General features: G+C 53.2%; 2 protein-coding genes across 8 annotated transcripts in view; one reads left to right on the top strand and one right to left on the bottom strand.

Annotated features, from left to right (window-relative positions):
• Positions 1–13,185, top strand: part of RIPOR3 (RIPOR family member 3) — a 39,086-nt gene extending 25,901 nt beyond the window's left edge. For all 7 annotated transcript variants that reach the window (XM_063404156.1, XM_063404162.1, XM_063404159.1 and 4 more), the window contains exons 11-22: positions 350–495; positions 5,401–5,530; positions 5,867–6,445; positions 7,339–7,475; positions 7,727–7,859; positions 8,308–8,416; positions 9,461–9,625; positions 9,765–9,923; positions 10,577–10,779; positions 11,162–11,245; positions 11,363–11,453; positions 12,212–13,185. In XM_063404156.1, coding sequence (XP_063260226.1) covers positions 350–495; positions 5,401–5,530; positions 5,867–6,445; positions 7,339–7,475; positions 7,727–7,859; positions 8,308–8,416; positions 9,461–9,625; positions 9,765–9,923; positions 10,577–10,779; positions 11,162–11,245; positions 11,363–11,453; positions 12,212–12,309 — 2,034 coding nt within the window. In that variant the 3' untranslated portion in view covers positions 12,310–13,185. The remainder of the gene's footprint in view (positions 1–349; positions 496–5,400; positions 5,531–5,866; positions 6,446–7,338; positions 7,476–7,726; positions 7,860–8,307; positions 8,417–9,460; positions 9,626–9,764; positions 9,924–10,576; positions 10,780–11,161; positions 11,246–11,362; positions 11,454–12,211) is intronic.
• A 461-nt stretch (positions 13,186–13,646) lies between these two features.
• PTPN1 (protein tyrosine phosphatase non-receptor type 1) overlaps positions 13,647–17,212 on the bottom strand; it is a 31,478-nt gene continuing 27,912 nt past the window's right edge. Inside the window, exon 9 of the mRNA XM_063404155.1 lies at positions 13,647–16,798. Coding sequence (XP_063260225.1) covers positions 16,594–16,798 — 205 coding nt within the window. The 3' untranslated portion in view covers positions 13,647–16,593. The remainder of the gene's footprint in view (positions 16,799–17,212) is intronic.

Genomic DNA, 17,212 nt, shown 5'->3' with positions numbered 1-17,212 from the left:
ACTTGTATCCCTCTGTGTGACAAGGAGAGCTTTACTCTGCCAGCTGAGGGAAGCCCCTGGCAATGTCCTCCACACCTCCTGCTCTCTGCACCCAACAACCTTTTCCTGGCACAAACACGTGGCAGGTTTAAAATAAATAGATTCTGGACAGGTGTGTCCCCAGCCCCTGAGCCCCCTGTGTGGCAGCCCCTGTCAGTGCTCCTGGAGGGGACAGTGGCTCCAGGGCTGGGGTGCAGGGCTGTGCAGGGTTTGCTTTGCTGGGAGCAGGTTCCCCCGGGCTCCTCTGCTGCCCTGCAGTGGGTTGGGGTCGCCTGCTGAGGCAGGGCTGGGGGTGTCTGTGTCCCTGCAGGTGACAGAGCTGCGGGGCCTGGCCACCATCCTGGTGGGGGTGGTGACCTGCGACAGCATCAACTTCTTCAGCACCAAGCCCCAGGCCATCATCGTGGACATCACCGAGCTGGGCACCATCAAGCTGCGCCTGGAGGTGCTCTGGAAGTAAGTACAGCCCGCAGCTGCACCAGCCAGAGCGCCCTGGGGTCCCCGGGGCTCCCAGGGGTGTCCTGAGCTGCGTTCAGCGCCGTGGTTCTCCTCTGTCCGAGTGCAGGTGCAGGGCAGAGCGCAGCCCCCAGCTCCCCCCGTGCCCGCCCCGGGCAGGACCTGGCGGTGACACCGGCCAGGGCAGGGCACAGAGGCTGCTCCTGTGACCTCCCAGCGCTCCCTCTGTGTCACCAGTGGCCTCAGGAGCTCTCTGCCCCTCGCAAGGAGCACCCAGTCTGCCTCCAAGCCTGCAGAACGCGGAAAATGCCTTAGAGGCAGGGAAGTGAAACTGAAAGCTGCAGTTTCTGGACACACTGAAAAAAATACACAAGCTGAGGTTTAGGGCAGTCACTGTTACCAAGATATAAATATAAGATATCTGTTAAAAGCAGCTTTCCCAAAGGCTTGGCAGCTCTGTAAGTGCCCTGTGGGCAGTTATGGATACAGGGCTGTTTGTGCCCTCCAGGGAAGCTGCTTACAGATGTATTTTAAACGGCTGAGCATTGTCACGGTGCCTGTGATTTGTTGAACTGTTTTACATTTTAAATCTGTAACTGGATCTTTGTAGTGGACTACTGCTGTCATTAAAGTAAATTCTCACTGTTGTGGATGGTGCTCTGGCACTTCTCCCTCTCCCAGACTGACCAGCACAGGGTTTTGAGGCAGTTCTGTGATTTCTGTTCTGTGGCACTGTTGTCTCACACAGAGATCCTTCTCCAGCCAAGGCTTTTTAAGGTGTTTCCATTTGCCCTGGTCCAGGATTACCCCAGCCCCGCAGTGAGGTACCCAGGGACACTGCACAGGGCCCTCTGCTCGTGGCTCTCTGTACCTGGGCACCCCCTGAGCTCCCCTTGGTGCCAGGAGCTCCCTGAAAGGCCCCAGTGCCCTGTGCAGGCTCTCACCAGGAAATCAGGAGCAGCTCTGCTGAGCCAGTGCCATTTCCTGAGTGTCCCTTGTGTGCTGTGGTTCTTGACACTTGTACCTGCAGCTGGAAATGTGTCCCAGCCACAGCACCTGAGAGTTATTTTCAAACACAGATTGCCTGAAGTCAATGAGAAATGAACTCGCCTTGGCAGAGTGTTGCCTGCCCCTGTTTATGATGCTTTTTCCCCCAAGCTGGAGTTTATAGTCTGGAAGAAATCACTTCTGCTCTCTCCTTGTGGCCCCCAGCAGTGGCACTGACAGACAGAGTCCCTCATTCCCACTGCTGGGTCTCCTCCCTTCCTGTCCTCACTGTCAGGAATTTCAGAATTAATCTTGCACATGAGCTGCTCTTGCAAAAGAACTGGGTGAGGAAACCCCCTCCTGTTCTGGGCTCTTGCACATCTCCTCATCACCTGAATCTCCACAGCAAACTGTATTTGGGGCAAAACTCTGCAGAAGCTGCCCTGTGAGTGCTGCTGGCAGGCCCTGGCTGTGCCCTCCAGCCCGGGGTGCAGCTCTGGGCTGGCAGGAGGAGCAGTCCCTGGCTTTGGGACAGGTCACACAGCCCCGGGGCTGGCAGCAGCCGAGCTGGGAGCGGCGCTGTGGTGACTCCTTTTCTTTGGGAGTTAATCCCTGCTGGCATTCCCGAGGCAGTGAGAGCTCAGCTTTGTGTCTCTGCTGTGTTTGAGTTTCCTGAAGGTGTTGGGATCCCACCAAGGCGGTTCTGCAGAGCTCTGCTGTCAGAGCTGGCCTCTCCTCTCTGACAGTGTTTGCTGGGGCTGTTTACAGAACAGAGGAGCTGTGTGGTGACAACTCAGGGTCTTGCTGTTTTCAGAGATAGAGCACTCATAAGAACAGCTGCTTGTCCCTCTGATTTAACAACGACTAAACAAACCCATCTGATTTACCAGAAGTTCCCTGAGAGGCAGGCTTTCAGTCTAGACCTGCTTTGTGGGAAATCCAAGTGTAGATCTCTTCTGCTTCTAAATGTATATTTTCTTTAAATAGGCCTCTGGTCTCCTGGGCTCAAACAAAAGTGCCTTCAGCTCCTTTATAGATCGTGCCATGAGGGGTGTGAATGAGCTCGGGGCCGTTGCAGAGCAGCTTTGTTGGCCAGTTTGGCAAAAGGCTTTGGGTTTTCTGCCAACCTAAACAGCAGTCTGAGTTCTGTGTCTCACATGCAGGATAAAGAGAGAGCTGTATTCTCTTTTCAGAGCTCCAGGAGTGCCCTGCACTGGGATCCAGTCAGAACCACTCTGGTGACTGCTTTGAGCAGTGCTGGCCTGGCTCACAGGGGCTCCTGCAGCAGGAGGACAAAACCTTAAGGGAGAGTAAAAAAAAGGAAGTCTGGCTTTTATTTTGGGGTGCATTCCTGCTCCTGCAGACCCAGACTGGGGTGGAGGGGCAGTTCCTCCTGCAGGAGCTCAGGCAGGGATCCCCTGGTGCAGCTCTGCCCTCGCCGCTGGTGCTGGGCCAGGCTGGGTAACCTGGTGGGACCCAACAACCACCCCCTGCCAGATTCCCTGGGCATTTTCCCCTGGGCTTGATGGGGGAGAGAAAAATCTCATTATTAGCAGCAAGCCCAGTCTACTTGACTAGAATTGGCTTTTTTGGGGAGTATTAATGTCAGCCTGGATTCACAGGCTGAGCAGTGGGACACAGGCAGGGAATCCTATCCACACTTCTGGTCTGAGGGTACTGAATCCGTGGAGTGGCTGGACAGGAGGGGAGTGATTGGGGCACAGAATGAGGACAGCAAAGATGATCAGACCTGTGGGTCAGTTTAGATTTATTTTTTAATAGAGTTTTTCAGCCCTCTGAAAAGCTGTTGCTGGGTAATCCTGTGCAGGCATGTGGATGTTGGCTGGGAAATGTGGACAGGAAATGTGGAGCCACGATTTCTCTCAGCTCAGCCACAGCCACCCCCATCAAAGTCCTTGCTCCCCAGCTGAAGGTTAAACAATGGCATTCCTGCATAGTTTTTACCTTTGCAGAGGTTTTATGTCAGTGATTTCAGGAAGTGACTGAACAAACTGAGGAAAAGCCAGTGACAGTTAAAGACAATAGTCTGCTTGCAGAGTCTGCTGCATGACAGATCCCAGCCAGGGATTGCCTCAAAGTGCAGCCTGGCCTGGGAACAGCTCCCCCAGCTGAGTCCTTCCTCTGCCTTCCCTGGAACATCCCACCCCATCTGAGTCCTTCCTCTGCCTTCCCTGGAACATCCCACCCCAGCTGAGTCCTTCCTCTGCCTTCCCTGGAACATCCCACCCCATCTCAGTGCCCTCCTCTGCCCCTCCCTGGAACAGCCCCTGCTGGCCCTGTCTGTGTCACAGTGCTGGGACAGAGGCACTCGTGGAGCTGTCCCAGCGTTTGTTTGCTGCAGAAATGCAGAGGGAGATGGTGGATGGTGCCCGAGGAGCTCAGAGCCATGAGGTAACAGAAGCTCCAGACCAGACTCCGTCCTTGCTGTCCCCCTCTGCTCTCTCAGTCATTCCTTGCAGGACCAGGAACTTCTGCTTGTTTGGAGCCAGCTGAGGAGATGCCTTTTGCTGGAGGCTTTTAGGAATTGTCAGAGGGGCAAAGCAGATTTTGTTTGTTCTTGTTCCTTTCCTAGAAGTGTCATTTTGCATTACTGCATCATGGTATCAAAAGCTAAAAATGAAAACTCTGAGGAATGGATCCCTGTGATTTTGTTAAGAATGTCATGGGTAGGAGCGATTTGCTTTCATCAGTACACACAGCAGGCTTTGGCTAAGAGGCTCTTGCTGTCAGGATCCCGGTTATTCTGCCCATGAGTCAGTGCAGATGGTTGTGATGGAGCCCAGCTGGGTGACTCTGCCTCCTTCAGCCCATTGCCCTGGCCTGGGGCAGCTCCCAGAGCACTTTCTGTGCTCAGGAAGGAGAGTGCAGCACTGCAGAACTGTCCCTGGGCAGCCTCAGAAGCCAGAGAGGGTTGGGACTCTGCTTTTCAACTTCTGCTGGAGAGCAGAAATTCATTTCCCTGCAACTGATTAGTCCTCATTATCACTTGGCTCTCCTGCAATGTACAGCTGAATCCAGCTGATTTTATCCTGCTCTTTGGTTGTTCTGTTCAATCACTGAGGCTGTGGGTTTGTCACAAACAATTCACTTTTTTCAAAATGCCAGTACTCAAGGGGAAAAACAAACTTTCTTTGGGTGCCACAAGGCATCTCAATAGGCGACAAAAAGTAACACATATAGAAACCAAACTTGCTTTACTTAACTTGAAATGTGTTTTCCATCTCCTGGTTAGCTGAGCTGCATCCCAGGGGATCAATCATGTGAGTTTCCTTAGACTGCTTTGCAAAGAAGTTGAGAAACCGATGGCTGGGATGAAGTAGGTAATTAGGAAGTCTTTGGAGCAGCACTCACAAACCCTTGCAGCCACAGCCTGTATCCTCTGGGGCTGTAGCTGGCTCATCCCTGCCTGTGTGAACCACAGAACCTGCCAAGAAGTGCTGCACAGGCTTCCTCTGCCAGCCAAAGGAATTGTTTATTAATAGGTGAGGGATAATGAGGGGTTTTATTGGTTTTTCCAGGTGGTGTGTGCTCTGCAGGAGGGGAATTGGCAGTTCTCCCCATTACACTGTTTTATTTCCCTGCTCTGTGGTTTTGTGCCAGTGCCCAGTGCCGGTGTCAGGAGAGCAGAGCCCCCCAGCCCTTTGGATCACTGGGCTCCCCTTCCACAGCCTCTGGCACAGGTTTCTGTCTGAAGCTGTTGAGAACTCTGTGTAAAACCCACAGCCTTTGAGCCAGTGTCCTCCTCTGCCGGAGCAACCAAAGATGCTGGCTGGAGGCCGTTTCTGTTTGGCTTTGCCCTGGGTGTTGCTGGTGAAGGTCCCTGCTCAAACCCCACCAGCAGCTGAGCTCCTCTGCCCTCTGCTCTCCCTGACACTGGGCCTTTGTTTTCTGCTGCAGCCCCTTTGACTCAGAGAACCTGTTTCTGTCGCCTGGAAGCACTGCCAAGTTTTCTGTGGGCAGCAGGAAGAGCTCCTTGTACAACTGGACCCCCCCAAACACGCCCAGCTTCAGAGAGAGGTATTACCTGGTGAGTGCAGAGGGCACAGCACAGACCCTGGCCTTGGGTTTGGGTGGCTCAGACTGTCCAGGAGCACACTCAGAAATGTGAAAACAGCCCTCGGGCCCCTTCGCAGTTTATTTTAGGGCTTTGTTAAATTTTTCTTTCAGCCCGTATTCTTTCAAGTTCTATTTTAGATTTTGTAAAGCATTTTTTAAACCCCTCAACAAACTCTGCTCAGCAGCTGGAAGGGTGGGGGTGTGGGTGTCTCTGCAGTGGCGCGTGGTGAAAATCAGAGGCAGCCAGGGCAGAGTCCCCTCTCCGGGGCTCCAGGCTGTCCCCAGGCTCAGCCGGGTCCCTCTGCAGTCTGTCCTGCAGCAGCGGCAGAGCCCGGGGGCTGCGGGGGAGGACCCCCGGCCCCCCAGCATCCTGAGCTACTTGGCCGCCTGCGATTTCGGTGTCCCCGGGAGGAACAAGCCCCACAGCGCTGCGGAGACCAGCGAGGGAGACTCGTTGAGCTGGGAGGATCAGAAAGGGGCGGAATCCCGGAGCACAACCCCGGCCCTGGAGCTCCGGGCGCTGCCGCCGCTGGTGGCTCAGGAGGCCGGAGCGGAGCCGCAGCATCCCCTGCCCGCTCACAGCACTCTGGACATCCTGAAGAAGACCCCGTGTGCGGATGGGTTCCCAAGCCCCTCCAGCCTCCCCACCCGTCACAGAGGCGGGGGAGACTCCTTCGGCCAGCCCCGGGATCGCCGCCTGGCAGAGCAGGAGAACATCAGCCAGCAAAGCTGGAACGCCGCACACGACCCCAGGGCGGACGGGCGTGCGAGGTCCATGGACAGGACCCTGCAGGAGGTGTTAAATCTGCTGAGACCGCGCCGGGACGGGCAAGCCCAGCTGCAGAAACTGGAGTGCCAGGTTTCGTCCCTGAGGGACAAGCTGAAGGTAGGGCTGTGCTCTCCTCTCGGGGCAGGGGTGGCTCTCTCCGTGCCCCTGTGTCTGCTCCCGGTCCCTGCTGCGGCCGCGGCTGGTCCCGGATTTTGGCCGCCAGAGGTCAGGCGGGGCCCGGGGAAGCGGGGCCGGGGAAGCGGGGCCGGGGCCGGGCAGAGCCCGGGCTCTGTGTCCGCCCCAGCCCTGGCCTTGCCCTCCGAGCTCTGGGTGTTTCCCAGGCGGTGCAGCCGCAGGGGCTGCAGCAGCCGAGCACAGCCCGCCTGTCCCCGGTGCCAGCTCAGAGTGCAGGACTGTCCTCTCCTCGCAGGGAGGAGCGCGCAGGGCTGGGCTTTGTGAGCAGCCTGGGCCGGGCAGGGCAGCGGGCCGGAGTCAGAACTGATGATAACACAACTGCCCCGGCCTCCCGCTCCAGCGAAACCCTGGAAAAACAGAATTTAACCCCCAAAACCAAGGACCCTCAGGGCAGCCTTTCCAAGGGGGACAAAGGCAGTGGCCCCATGAAATTCACCATTGATGTGAAGCTCTTGGGTGCTGTGCTGGAGTGCAACAGCCCCCAAGGTGGGTGCTTTGAGCTCTGGAACTGGGAATGGGTGAGAACTCAGTGACAGAGGATGCAGAGAATATCAGCTCTCACCAGCCTTGGCAGGCACGGAGATAAAGGGGAATCCACAGAGATTAAAATATTGAAACATGTTTTGAGTTTAACTAGCAACATCATTTTGAGGTCAGAGTGCTGCACCAAGGGCAGACTTCCCTGATGTGTTAAGAATGAAATCAAAAAAGCAAAGTGATTTATTGGTAGGTGTGATTTCAAAGCCACCAAGGAACAACTGCAAACTGGCTGGCCAACTACAAATAACAGTGTTTCTGTTCCATTGCATCCACAGCTAAAGACACTCCACAAACATTCCTCCATGGAGAGTCTGATGGTGGAGACGGTGCTGGAGAGTTTTGATTTCCTGAACGCTGACTGCAGCGCTGACGAGCTGTCCTTGTTCGGGAGCATCAGGACGGGCAGTGGCAGGTACTGCAGCACCCCGTGGGGACAGCCAGGGGACACAGCCGCCACCCTGGCCTGGGGAACACCCCTGGGGTCAAACCCAGCACAGAAATATCTCCCCACGCTTTTAGAGAGTGCTATAAATGCAATTGAAGAAAATGCTGGTTTCTGTTCAATGCCACCCGGTTTCTTTTGCGTCTCCCTGTTGAGACTCTACATCTTCAACTCTGTTTAGTGATGAGAATTCAAACTCTCTTTTCCCCTCGTCTCACCAGCACATACAACAGCAACGTGCTCCAGTCCCTGAGCTGTGACACGAGGCCAGAGGCACAGGATGTCACTACTGGGGATGACAACCTAGACCTGCTCTTGATAACACACCTGAGGCTGTGCAAAGGTCTCCTGCAGGTACAGAGCAGCCTGGGGGTTTCCAGGGCACTGCCTGTCACTGTTGATTCTGATTACAGCAGAATTCAATATATTTTATTTGTTTTGTAGCAGCAGAGACACTCAGAATGGAAATGGGGTGCATGAATGCAGTGTGCACATGTATCCACACAGAACATGTCACACAAAGCTCTGCTGCCTCTTTTCAGCTCTGGGTTTTGCTGAAGCTCTAAGCAACACCCCTGTGCCCAAAGCAGGCTAAAAATGCACTGGCTTGGCTTGGGTAATGTTTAATGAATGAAAATCTGCTACAACAGGGAGCAGGTGTCTGGATGGGCAAGGGCCCTCCGAGAGCAGTGGGTTTTTCTCACTCATCTTAAAAGTTGGATTCTAAGAAACAAATCCTCATTTCTCTGGAGCTTGACCCTGCCCTTGTTTCAGCTCCTGAGTAATGTCTGTTGCATTTCAGAAACTGAGGAGACCTAATGTAGCCCCGGTGGTCCAGGAGAGCATTTTGGAAGAAGTGTCAGAGCAGACACGAGTGCTGGGGGATGTTCTGGATCTGTCTGTGGAGAAAAGTGAGTACCTGCCTTACTCCAAGGCACGCAGAGGTGGGAGAGGTGCACCCTGAAGTGTCTGCTCAAGCCTCCCCTGGGGTTTCATTCTAAATTCCTTGCAAACATTGAAATCATTAAACCACCTCTTTTAGCTGGGTTCTGGGGAAAAACAGGGCTCATTCTTTAGTCCATTTTTTTCTTCTACACAAAAGGAAAAATTTGGAGAAGTTGTTCTTAGAGAAAGAGTAGCTGAACTGACGTGTGTTAAACAGGGATGTTGTGGATGGTGGAGTTTGCAGTCAAAGAGCAGCAGAGCAGCCTTAATGAAATCCTCTTTTATATCTGTGCTTTTCCTTGGTAAGCAAACAGCCAAATTCTGCGCCACTTGCCAGAACAGTTTGGTGGGCACAGAATTCTACCTCAGGTCTTCCCATACTAAATCCTTCCACTGGCTGTTGGACATGACAAAATGATAAAGCACAGTGAGAGGCTTGGAAGGCTTTTGTTCTCATCTTGGTAAATACAGCAGCAAGAATGCAAATTTCAGTTGGAAGCATTTGCTGGCGGATTTTATCCTGGAGGATGTGAGAATAACCTGTTCCCTGGAGCAGGGCTGCAGAGGGGCTGGCAGGGAGTGTGGGAGGCAGAGATGCAGGAGCTCAGAGTCTGGAGGGATGAAGGGTCCCAGTGAGGACCCACAGGGCACTGCTCACCTGCTCTTGTGCGGAGTTTGAGGGTGCCCCGAGGTCAGAGCTCTGCCCTGGGCAAGGAACACGAGGAGGATCCCCAGAACCCTTGGCAGTGGCACCTCCTGGCTCCCAGAATGTTCTGGAAGTGACTCAGGTGCTGGCATGAAGGGAACAGTAAGAGGCAGAAGAGCTGCTGATGGCTGTGGGATCAGTGCTTGCAGGTAGCAGCAAATGCCCCGTTTTTAACAAAACCATCTCTGATGCAAATACAGCTTAACGCTGCCCCACTGTGCAGATAGGCCATCTGTGCCTAATTTCTCATGTAAAATCCCAAACCTGCTAGAGCTCGCTGACTTTTTAAAACGTTGGGTTTCAGTTATTCAGAAGACTAAAAAGAAGAAGCAGTATCTGAAAATCTGGAGTGATCTCGCAGAGCCTGGCAGCAGCATCCTGGTGACCTCAGCAGAAAGGTTCCGCCATGCACTGAAATACACAATGATGCTCAAAGTGAAGGAGAAGTACCCCAGCCACCTGGAGACAGGTACCCCTGAGCACCTGCCTTCATTTCAGTGCAGTGCTGAAAACTCTCCCTGTGCATTAAAAACCCCAAACCTCCGCTTGCTCTCAGCAGCTTCCATGTCACCAAGCTGCTGCTCTGTGTCCTTGTGCCGTTCCTGCAGTGCTGCAGAGGCTGCTGGAGCAGATCCTCACCTGCCAGGGGCTGCTGCCCTGCTCCCACTGCCAGACGGAGCCGGTGACGCTGTTCCAGTTCTGCCGTTACCTGGACAGGCAGCGCGTGGGCAGCCTGGAGAAACACCTGGCACAGCTGGCTAAAGAAGGTAACTGTGCCTGCCTCCTCCTGCTGCTGCCCTCCAGATACAGCTCCAGGGCAGGAAACAGCCCAGCCCTCGCACTGACAACTTGTTTCCATTTTTATTCCCCTTATGACCATGTAGTTTTAATGAGAACAGGAAAAGCATGCTTGACTCCCATATCTGAGCATGTGCAAACAAACCCCCTGTGGAGATTGGCTGAAGTGCCCTGAAAAGTGGGGAATTTTGGGTATTCCAAAGCTGAGGCAGACACAGAGGAGCAGCCTCCAGCTGAGTCCAAGGATGAGCGCAGTCTGTGGCTTGGGGTCACTGTTGTGGCTGGACTCAGACACAGAAAAGAGCAATAAAATTGCAGAGGTTACTGCCGTGCATTCTGTAGCCTGAGGTAGCCAGGGCCTCCCTGGAGCCTTGTCCAACACGGAAAGCACTCCAAAACTTTCTGTGTATTAGAAAAGAGTTATTTAAAACTAGTCCTGCTATTGGCTGCATCTCCGGGCTTGTGTTGATGCAGAGGACTCGTGGAGGGGGGCGAGAGCTTGGGCACTGCTCTGCTGTCCCAGCCGGGGCACGGGGCAGTGACAGGGACAGGGCAGGGCGGGCAGGGCTGTCCTGGCACTCCCGCCCCGCCCGGGGCTGTCCCTCACGGGCCTCGCCCGCAGTGATGCTGATCGAGGAGCTGCAGTGCCCCGGGAGGCTGAAGACGCTGAAGAGGCTGAAGGGGAAGCGGCTGAGCCGGCTGCAGCCGCTGCCGCGGACGCTGCGGCTGCTCGGGCTGCTGCAGCTGGACGAGAACCACCGAGTGAGCAAAGCGGCCACGGCGTGCCTGGCCCGGGCCGGCGGCAGCGGCAGCGTCCGGGCCAGGGTGAGCGCCGGGACAGCGGGGACAGCGGGGACAACAGAGGGCGGGGGGACACTGGGGACAACAGAGGGCTTGGGGGACAGCAGGGAGCTGGGAGACAGCAGGGACATTGGGGAGCTGGGGGACACTGGGTAACTGAGGGGACACTGAGGAGCTCGGGGACAGCCAGGAGCTCAAGGACGGGGGGGGACATTGAGGAGCTTCCCCTGGAACTGCACCGCTTCCCTCGCCCTGTCCTAGCTGGGAACGAGCCCCCGAACACAGCAGAGCTCGGGTGATTTGTTCCTGGTTCCATTTCACGGGGGCAAAACCGCTCCTGCCACTCGGGTTTGGTTGCTTGATCACACTCCTGAGTTTGTGTTTTATTTTGCTGTTTTTCCGTCAGGCTGTCCTGTTCTACAGCGATGCCCTGTCGGGCTGTGACGCGAGGCTGCAGCAGGCTGCGTGTCTGGCCCTGAAGAACCTCCGGGTGAGCGCCCCTGCCCTGCCCTGCCCTGCCCCAGGGCGGCTGTGGGAGCTGTGCCTGCGTTTGCTCTGTGGAAATGCCCACCAGGCTGCTGAGGCACGTTCTGCTTTTCTCCAACAGGCTGTGGAGAGCATCGAGCCCATTGCCCACCTGTGCCAGTCGGAAACAGAGGAAGTCAGGAACGCCGCCAGAGAAACCACGCTGTCCTTTGGTAAGGCTTTAGTACTGCTTTAAAATGGTCTGAAAGCACCGTGAGAAATAGTGCAGGACCAGGAGGGGCCTCAAGTTCAGCCTGAACACATCCAGGACAGCGGAAATATTTCATGAGCAGCTGTTCCATAGCATGAAGATAAACTTTACATCACACATAACAGCCAAGGGCCCCTGATGAAGTTTATAGAACCAGACCAAGGAGATCCTGAAGGATTAAGTGCTTCAGGAACCACTGAACGTTTTGAGAAGCTCACAGATAAGGACTGATGGTTTTATGCTGGTTCATTACTTGTTACTTCACTGGAATCCAAGTAGATTGACAGTGGAGGTGACCTGATAAAATGTCAGTGTTCCCCATCTCCTGCTGCCCAGCATTTGTGCTTTTCCTGGGGGCTCAACAGCTGGAATGCTGCCAGAGCATGGCCAGGCCTGCAGGAAACAATCATTTCCCTGTTCTTCCAAACCCCACTCTGAGCCAGGCTTGGTTCTGGGGATGTCCAGCCTTGCCCCACAGAACCCCCAGGCTTACATGCCTGTCAGCTTTTCCAGCTGTGGTGCTCCAAACTGTTACTCATGGAAGTCCTGATTTTCCATGGTGGCTTCTAGCTGGTTTTGGAAACTGTTCCCTGAGGGATGTGTCTGTCACTCGTGAGCCCTCCCTTCCAAGCCAGGCTGGGACAGGAGTGTCCCCGAGGGCCACGCTCCTCAGGCTGCTCGTGCCTGTCCCTCAGCAGGGGCTGTCTCCTCTCTCCACAGGGGAACGGGGCCGACAAGCCTTTGAGAAGATGGACAGGATCTGCTGTGAGCTGAGAGAAACAGCTCAGGAGGCTGAGATTGAAATCACAGTGTTCTAGCAGTGGAATGTGAGGAGCTGGATCCCACCGTCCTCACAGCCACACGGGTACCTGAGGGTTTGGTTTTGTGTGATTTCCTCCTGTTCTGTTCTGTCCCTGCTGCCTCCTGCCCCAGGACAGGGTTATTTCCAAAGGAGACACTGTGATCTCCAGGATGCAGCCTGGAATGTGTTTTCTCAGTCTCTAGCACACGATGAAATAGCAAGTGCTGGACAGTGAAAACTGAGATCTCTCAGAATGTGGATCCAGGCCATAACTGGAGTTAAAATCTCCACCTTGCTGGAATTAGCTGCCCCTGCTCCAACTCTGTCCAATACGATCTGTTTTCCCAGGAAGTGATTTATTAATTTGGCATTCCCCAAGGAGAGAAATGATCACTCTCCCAGTCCATCAACTGGGAGAACAAATTAGAACAAATCCAGCACCATTGCTTGGTGGATTCCTTTGCAGTTTAGCTGCAGAAGGAAAACCTGGTACTGCCTGAGTCACTTTCTTTGTACCTGCTGCAGCTCAGGCCGGGTCCAGCAGGGCTGACAGGCTCTGTAAGGGGTGTGTGTGCTCAGCAGCAGGGGCTGCAGGGGGTTTGCCATCTCAGGTCTGACTGAGGGAGGGACAGGTTTGTATTTTAAATTCGGAATTCAGTCACAGACCAAGACTTCTCCTCCTCACCCCCCCGTGGCTGGGCTGGTCCCCCAGCCTGGCTGGCAGGGGGCCCATGGGGAGCAGCCTGGCTTCAGGTGCAATACTTGAAAGGGTTGGGCTTGTGTGTACATATTTATATATATATATATATACACACATAAAACTTTTCTATTTGGTATTTATTTGTTGGATTTCATACTGTTTTCTAAAGTTCTAATAAACCATTTGAGACAAGTTCCTGGCAGTGTTTCCTGCTGCTGTGCTGGCAGCCCTGGGGACAGGTAAGAGGCACTAAACCCCCAAAGGACAGGGCCCTGACCTGCCCTGCCCTGTTCCACTTTGGTGAATTCTCTCCTGCAGTTGCAGGTCTCCCCAAAAATACAAAGCAAAGGTAAGTACTGGAATTCAAACACCAGGATGTGCAGGCTGCAGCTGCAAACAGGGTCAGCAGCAGCTCCTGCAGAAAACCACCAGCATGCCCGAGTTCCTGCACTTCTTACCTTAAAAATTAACTGTTCAATGTGAAAAAACAGAAGGGGGAAAGGGGGCTGGCAGGGAGAGATGGGGCCCCTCTACTCTTCACTGGGGCTCTGCCCTCAGGAAGTTCTTACAGTAACATTTAAATCCCTCAACTCTGCAAACCCACCCCCAGCAGGAGCCCATGGGTCCAGCCCAGAAGCAATAACACATTCAAGTGAGTTCTTTAAAAAAAGAGTTTTATTGTTACAACTAAAATGAGAACTGAAAACTTGTATGGGAGATTGAAAAACTGTACAGTTGTACTCTAACCTGGGAGGCCCAGCAGCGGCTTACACAAAAGACAAGATACCTGAAACTGTATTATACCAAAACATTCAGCTTTTTTGTTGAGTTTTTACATTTTTTTATAAAAGTTTATTCTATGGCAATCTGTAAAAAAGAAAGACCTGATGAGTAAATATTTGCTTAAGGCAGATAGCAGAGCAGCTCACTAACTTTCTAACGAGTCTAACATGGATGTTTGTCCATTTCCAAGAACAGGTTACCCAACACCCCACTGTGCTACGGTATATACACCCCCCAACTACCACAGACAGCACGGGACAGCAAACAAAATGGGCACAGCTCAGGATTGCAGCCCTGCCCACGCCCCCCGGGCTCTGGGCACTGCCACTGTGCCCACACAGGGTCAGAGCCAGGCCTGGAACACAGGAAAGAAACAGGCACGAAGAGGATGCTCAAAGCTCTTGTGTCATCTGCAGGAACTTGGTCTGGGTAGAATCGTTTGCATCTGAGTCACTCTGTATTCAAAGGAAGGATCCTTTGTTTTCCTGCCATACCTAAGATTTCAAATGTTCCCTCTTGGGAGGGGGGCAGAGGCGGGTTGGGTTTGTTTCTTTCCCGGTGTCCCAGTGCCAGGGGAGGTGTGGCAGGGCTGCCTGAGCTCTCTGGAATGTCTGTACTACACTCACTCAGCTGAAAGGAACATGCTACCACCGGGCACACGGAGCACACGGGATCCCACGGGAAGTCATGCCAAGGATTAGGCGAGTACACGGGCTCTGATAAACACCAATCAGTCCAGTGCTGAACAGGGAGACTCAGCAACACCCTCTGAACCACAGCCACTAAGGATCAGGTCATGCAAATATCATTTGGGCACACCAGGAAGCAGGAGTATAAGTTCTGTCACCTTTCGAGCACGTGGTGTTTCGTCGGGACACCGCAGACTTCACATGCACTTGAATACAAAGGGTACAAATGGTGCCTCAGGGCAGGGTCCTGCCCACGCTGCAGAGAACGGTGGGGACAAAGCAATCACAGAATGTATCTTAAATACACAGATGAGCCATTATATATTACCATTTTTCTATACTCATTTTTCCTGTTTCCAATAATATAACTAAATATTGACTGATTACAACATTCCTCCTTTCAAGTACTGGTCCGACCAACAGTCTCACAGGTAAAGGATTGATTCCCAGTACTACCTGAGGATTTATTATTGTACTCTTGAAAAGCCCTTGATGCAAGCTTAACAAAACACAAACAGAAGTAACTCCCACCCCCACCCACCCCTTCACCTACTCACCCACTGAAGGAAGAGCTACACCTACAGCCAGCTTGGCAAAAATAAATAGAGAGTGGAGGGACTCCCCTGGGCTCCTCCACAGCGAGGGCTGCACTGAGGGTGTTAAGTGCTATCAATCTAGAAAGACTTTAGAAATAAAACAGATCAGTAACAGATCAGCTGTCATGGGGCAGTTCAGTCACTACAACTCCCAGGAGTGAGTTTGCTCCTGCCCTCTGCACCACAACGCAAGCAAAGCTATCTTTGCTATTATTGTTTAAACTATTGATAATTTGGTATTACCAAGGAACAGCACCGGGTGCTTGGTTCAGTGCTGCCTCCCCACGCACCCCAACCCTCCCTCAGCTGCACTTCAGCCCCTGAGCCCTGGCTGTGGGGGAGCCCAGGGCTGAGCCAGGACTGGATCTGTGCTGGGAGCACAGCAGGACACACCAGCACTGCCAGCCCCACCAAGGGCTTCGCTGAGAGCCAGCACAGCTCCTGCAGGCCTGTCCTGGCTCAGGGAAGCTGCCCCAGCAGGGAGGGCTCTGGATCCCAGCTCTGGATCCCCCCGTGCCTCCCTGCCCAGAGCCCCACACCGGGCGAGGGAGCAGCTGCAGAGTGAAACTGCACTTTACATTCCAAATGCTGAGGTTTAAGGACTGGTCCTGCCACGGGCACGGCCCCATTGCTGGTGGACATGGTTTGGTTGAATTTCCCTTCCTGTTTCTCTCCCTCCCCTCAAACTCTCCCAACCCAGAATATAAAAGTAAAAACAGCTTTAGAAAGGATGGTGCAATGTAAAGAGGCATATGTGCAAGTAGAGTGCAACAAAAGTCAATGAGGAGATATACTCAGTAAAGAAAAAAAAAAAAAAAGAAAAAAAATCCAAGAGCTGGACATGTTGGGATACCCTGAGCAAATGCAGAAGCCTGGTTCTATCAACACAAGTAAAACAATCAGCTCTTTAAGAACAGTTATGTCAAGATTAAATATATCAATACCACAGGCACTGCCCACAACTCAGTCTTTGCAGATGAAGCAAGTTCAAAAAAAAAAAAAAGACAAAAACCAAACCAAAAACCAACCACAAACACACCTCCCCTTCCAAAAGTTTACATTCTTCAGGTATGTGGGTTTCTTTTTCTTTTTTTGGGAACTTGTCAATGTAAGTCATGTATTTGGTTACAACACTTGGAGAGTACAAGCAAGTTTCACTTGTGCCTAGTTTTTCTGAAACAAAAGAAAACGAACTGGCTTTTTAAAAAAGGCTAAAAACAACAATGTGTTGTAATTCTATTATTCAGTTAAAAAAAAAAAAAAAAGGAAAACAAAAAAGGAAAACAGACTATTTGGCATTTTCTCTGCTTACTCCTGAATATTTCAAGGCCCTGAGATTACAATACTATGTTCTTGGGACCACAGGGCTGGATAAAACCCTAGTGCATCAATTCTCTCATGAAGCCCTACCCAAAGTTCTGGCCTTTCCCCTAAATCTACCTGCTCTGAGCCAAGGCTGCCCTGCCTGGAGGGGCTCCGAGGAGCCGAGCACGAGCCGGGAGCGGCGCCCCCGCGGCGGCTCCGGGCCGCTGTCAGTGGAAACACACCCTGTAGCAGAGATAAGCTCCTGCCGTGAGGAAAGTGAACATGCAGATATTCACTAGGAAGGGCTTCCAAGTCGCCACCACGCTCTCATCCTCCTCCTCGGAGCTCTCCTTCAGGGACTCCTCCTTGCGGGGTGGGAGCCGCGCGTTCTCACCAACAGTTCTCCTCCGGGGTTCAGTGTCGTGACTAGTGCTGGGGACAGAGGGAGGGACAGTCAGGGCTGGGGAGGAGCAATAGTCCGTGCTGGACTGGCCATGGAGGAGAGAGGCCATGCAAGGGCTCCAAGGGCAGGGAACACCACAGAGCTGGACACCTCCTGCAGCTGCAGCAGCCAGCAAAGCACAGCCTGTCTCCAGTAAGGACACATCTGGCTGTTCAACAGAGGTTTAGGAAGAGCTTGGGAGGATTCTGTGCCCTTTAAAGAATAAGCTTTAAGCACCACCTGCTTTCACTGCTCATCACAAACCTGCAGCAAGACAGGCAGTGAACGAACCCCGCTCACACCCACAGCCAGGGGAACACCAGAGTTCTAACCCCAAGCACCTGCCCAGAGAGCCACAAAGGGATGGAACGTGGCTGCTCGTCCGGCCCTAACTCCCACAGAGC

This window comes from Prinia subflava, chromosome 8 (genome assembly GCF_021018805.1).
Source record: "Prinia subflava isolate CZ2003 ecotype Zambia chromosome 8, Cam_Psub_1.2, whole genome shotgun sequence".
Lineage (NCBI taxonomy): Eukaryota > Metazoa > Chordata > Aves > Passeriformes > Cisticolidae > Prinia > Prinia subflava.
This window is presented reverse-complemented; position numbering and strand designations above follow the sequence as displayed.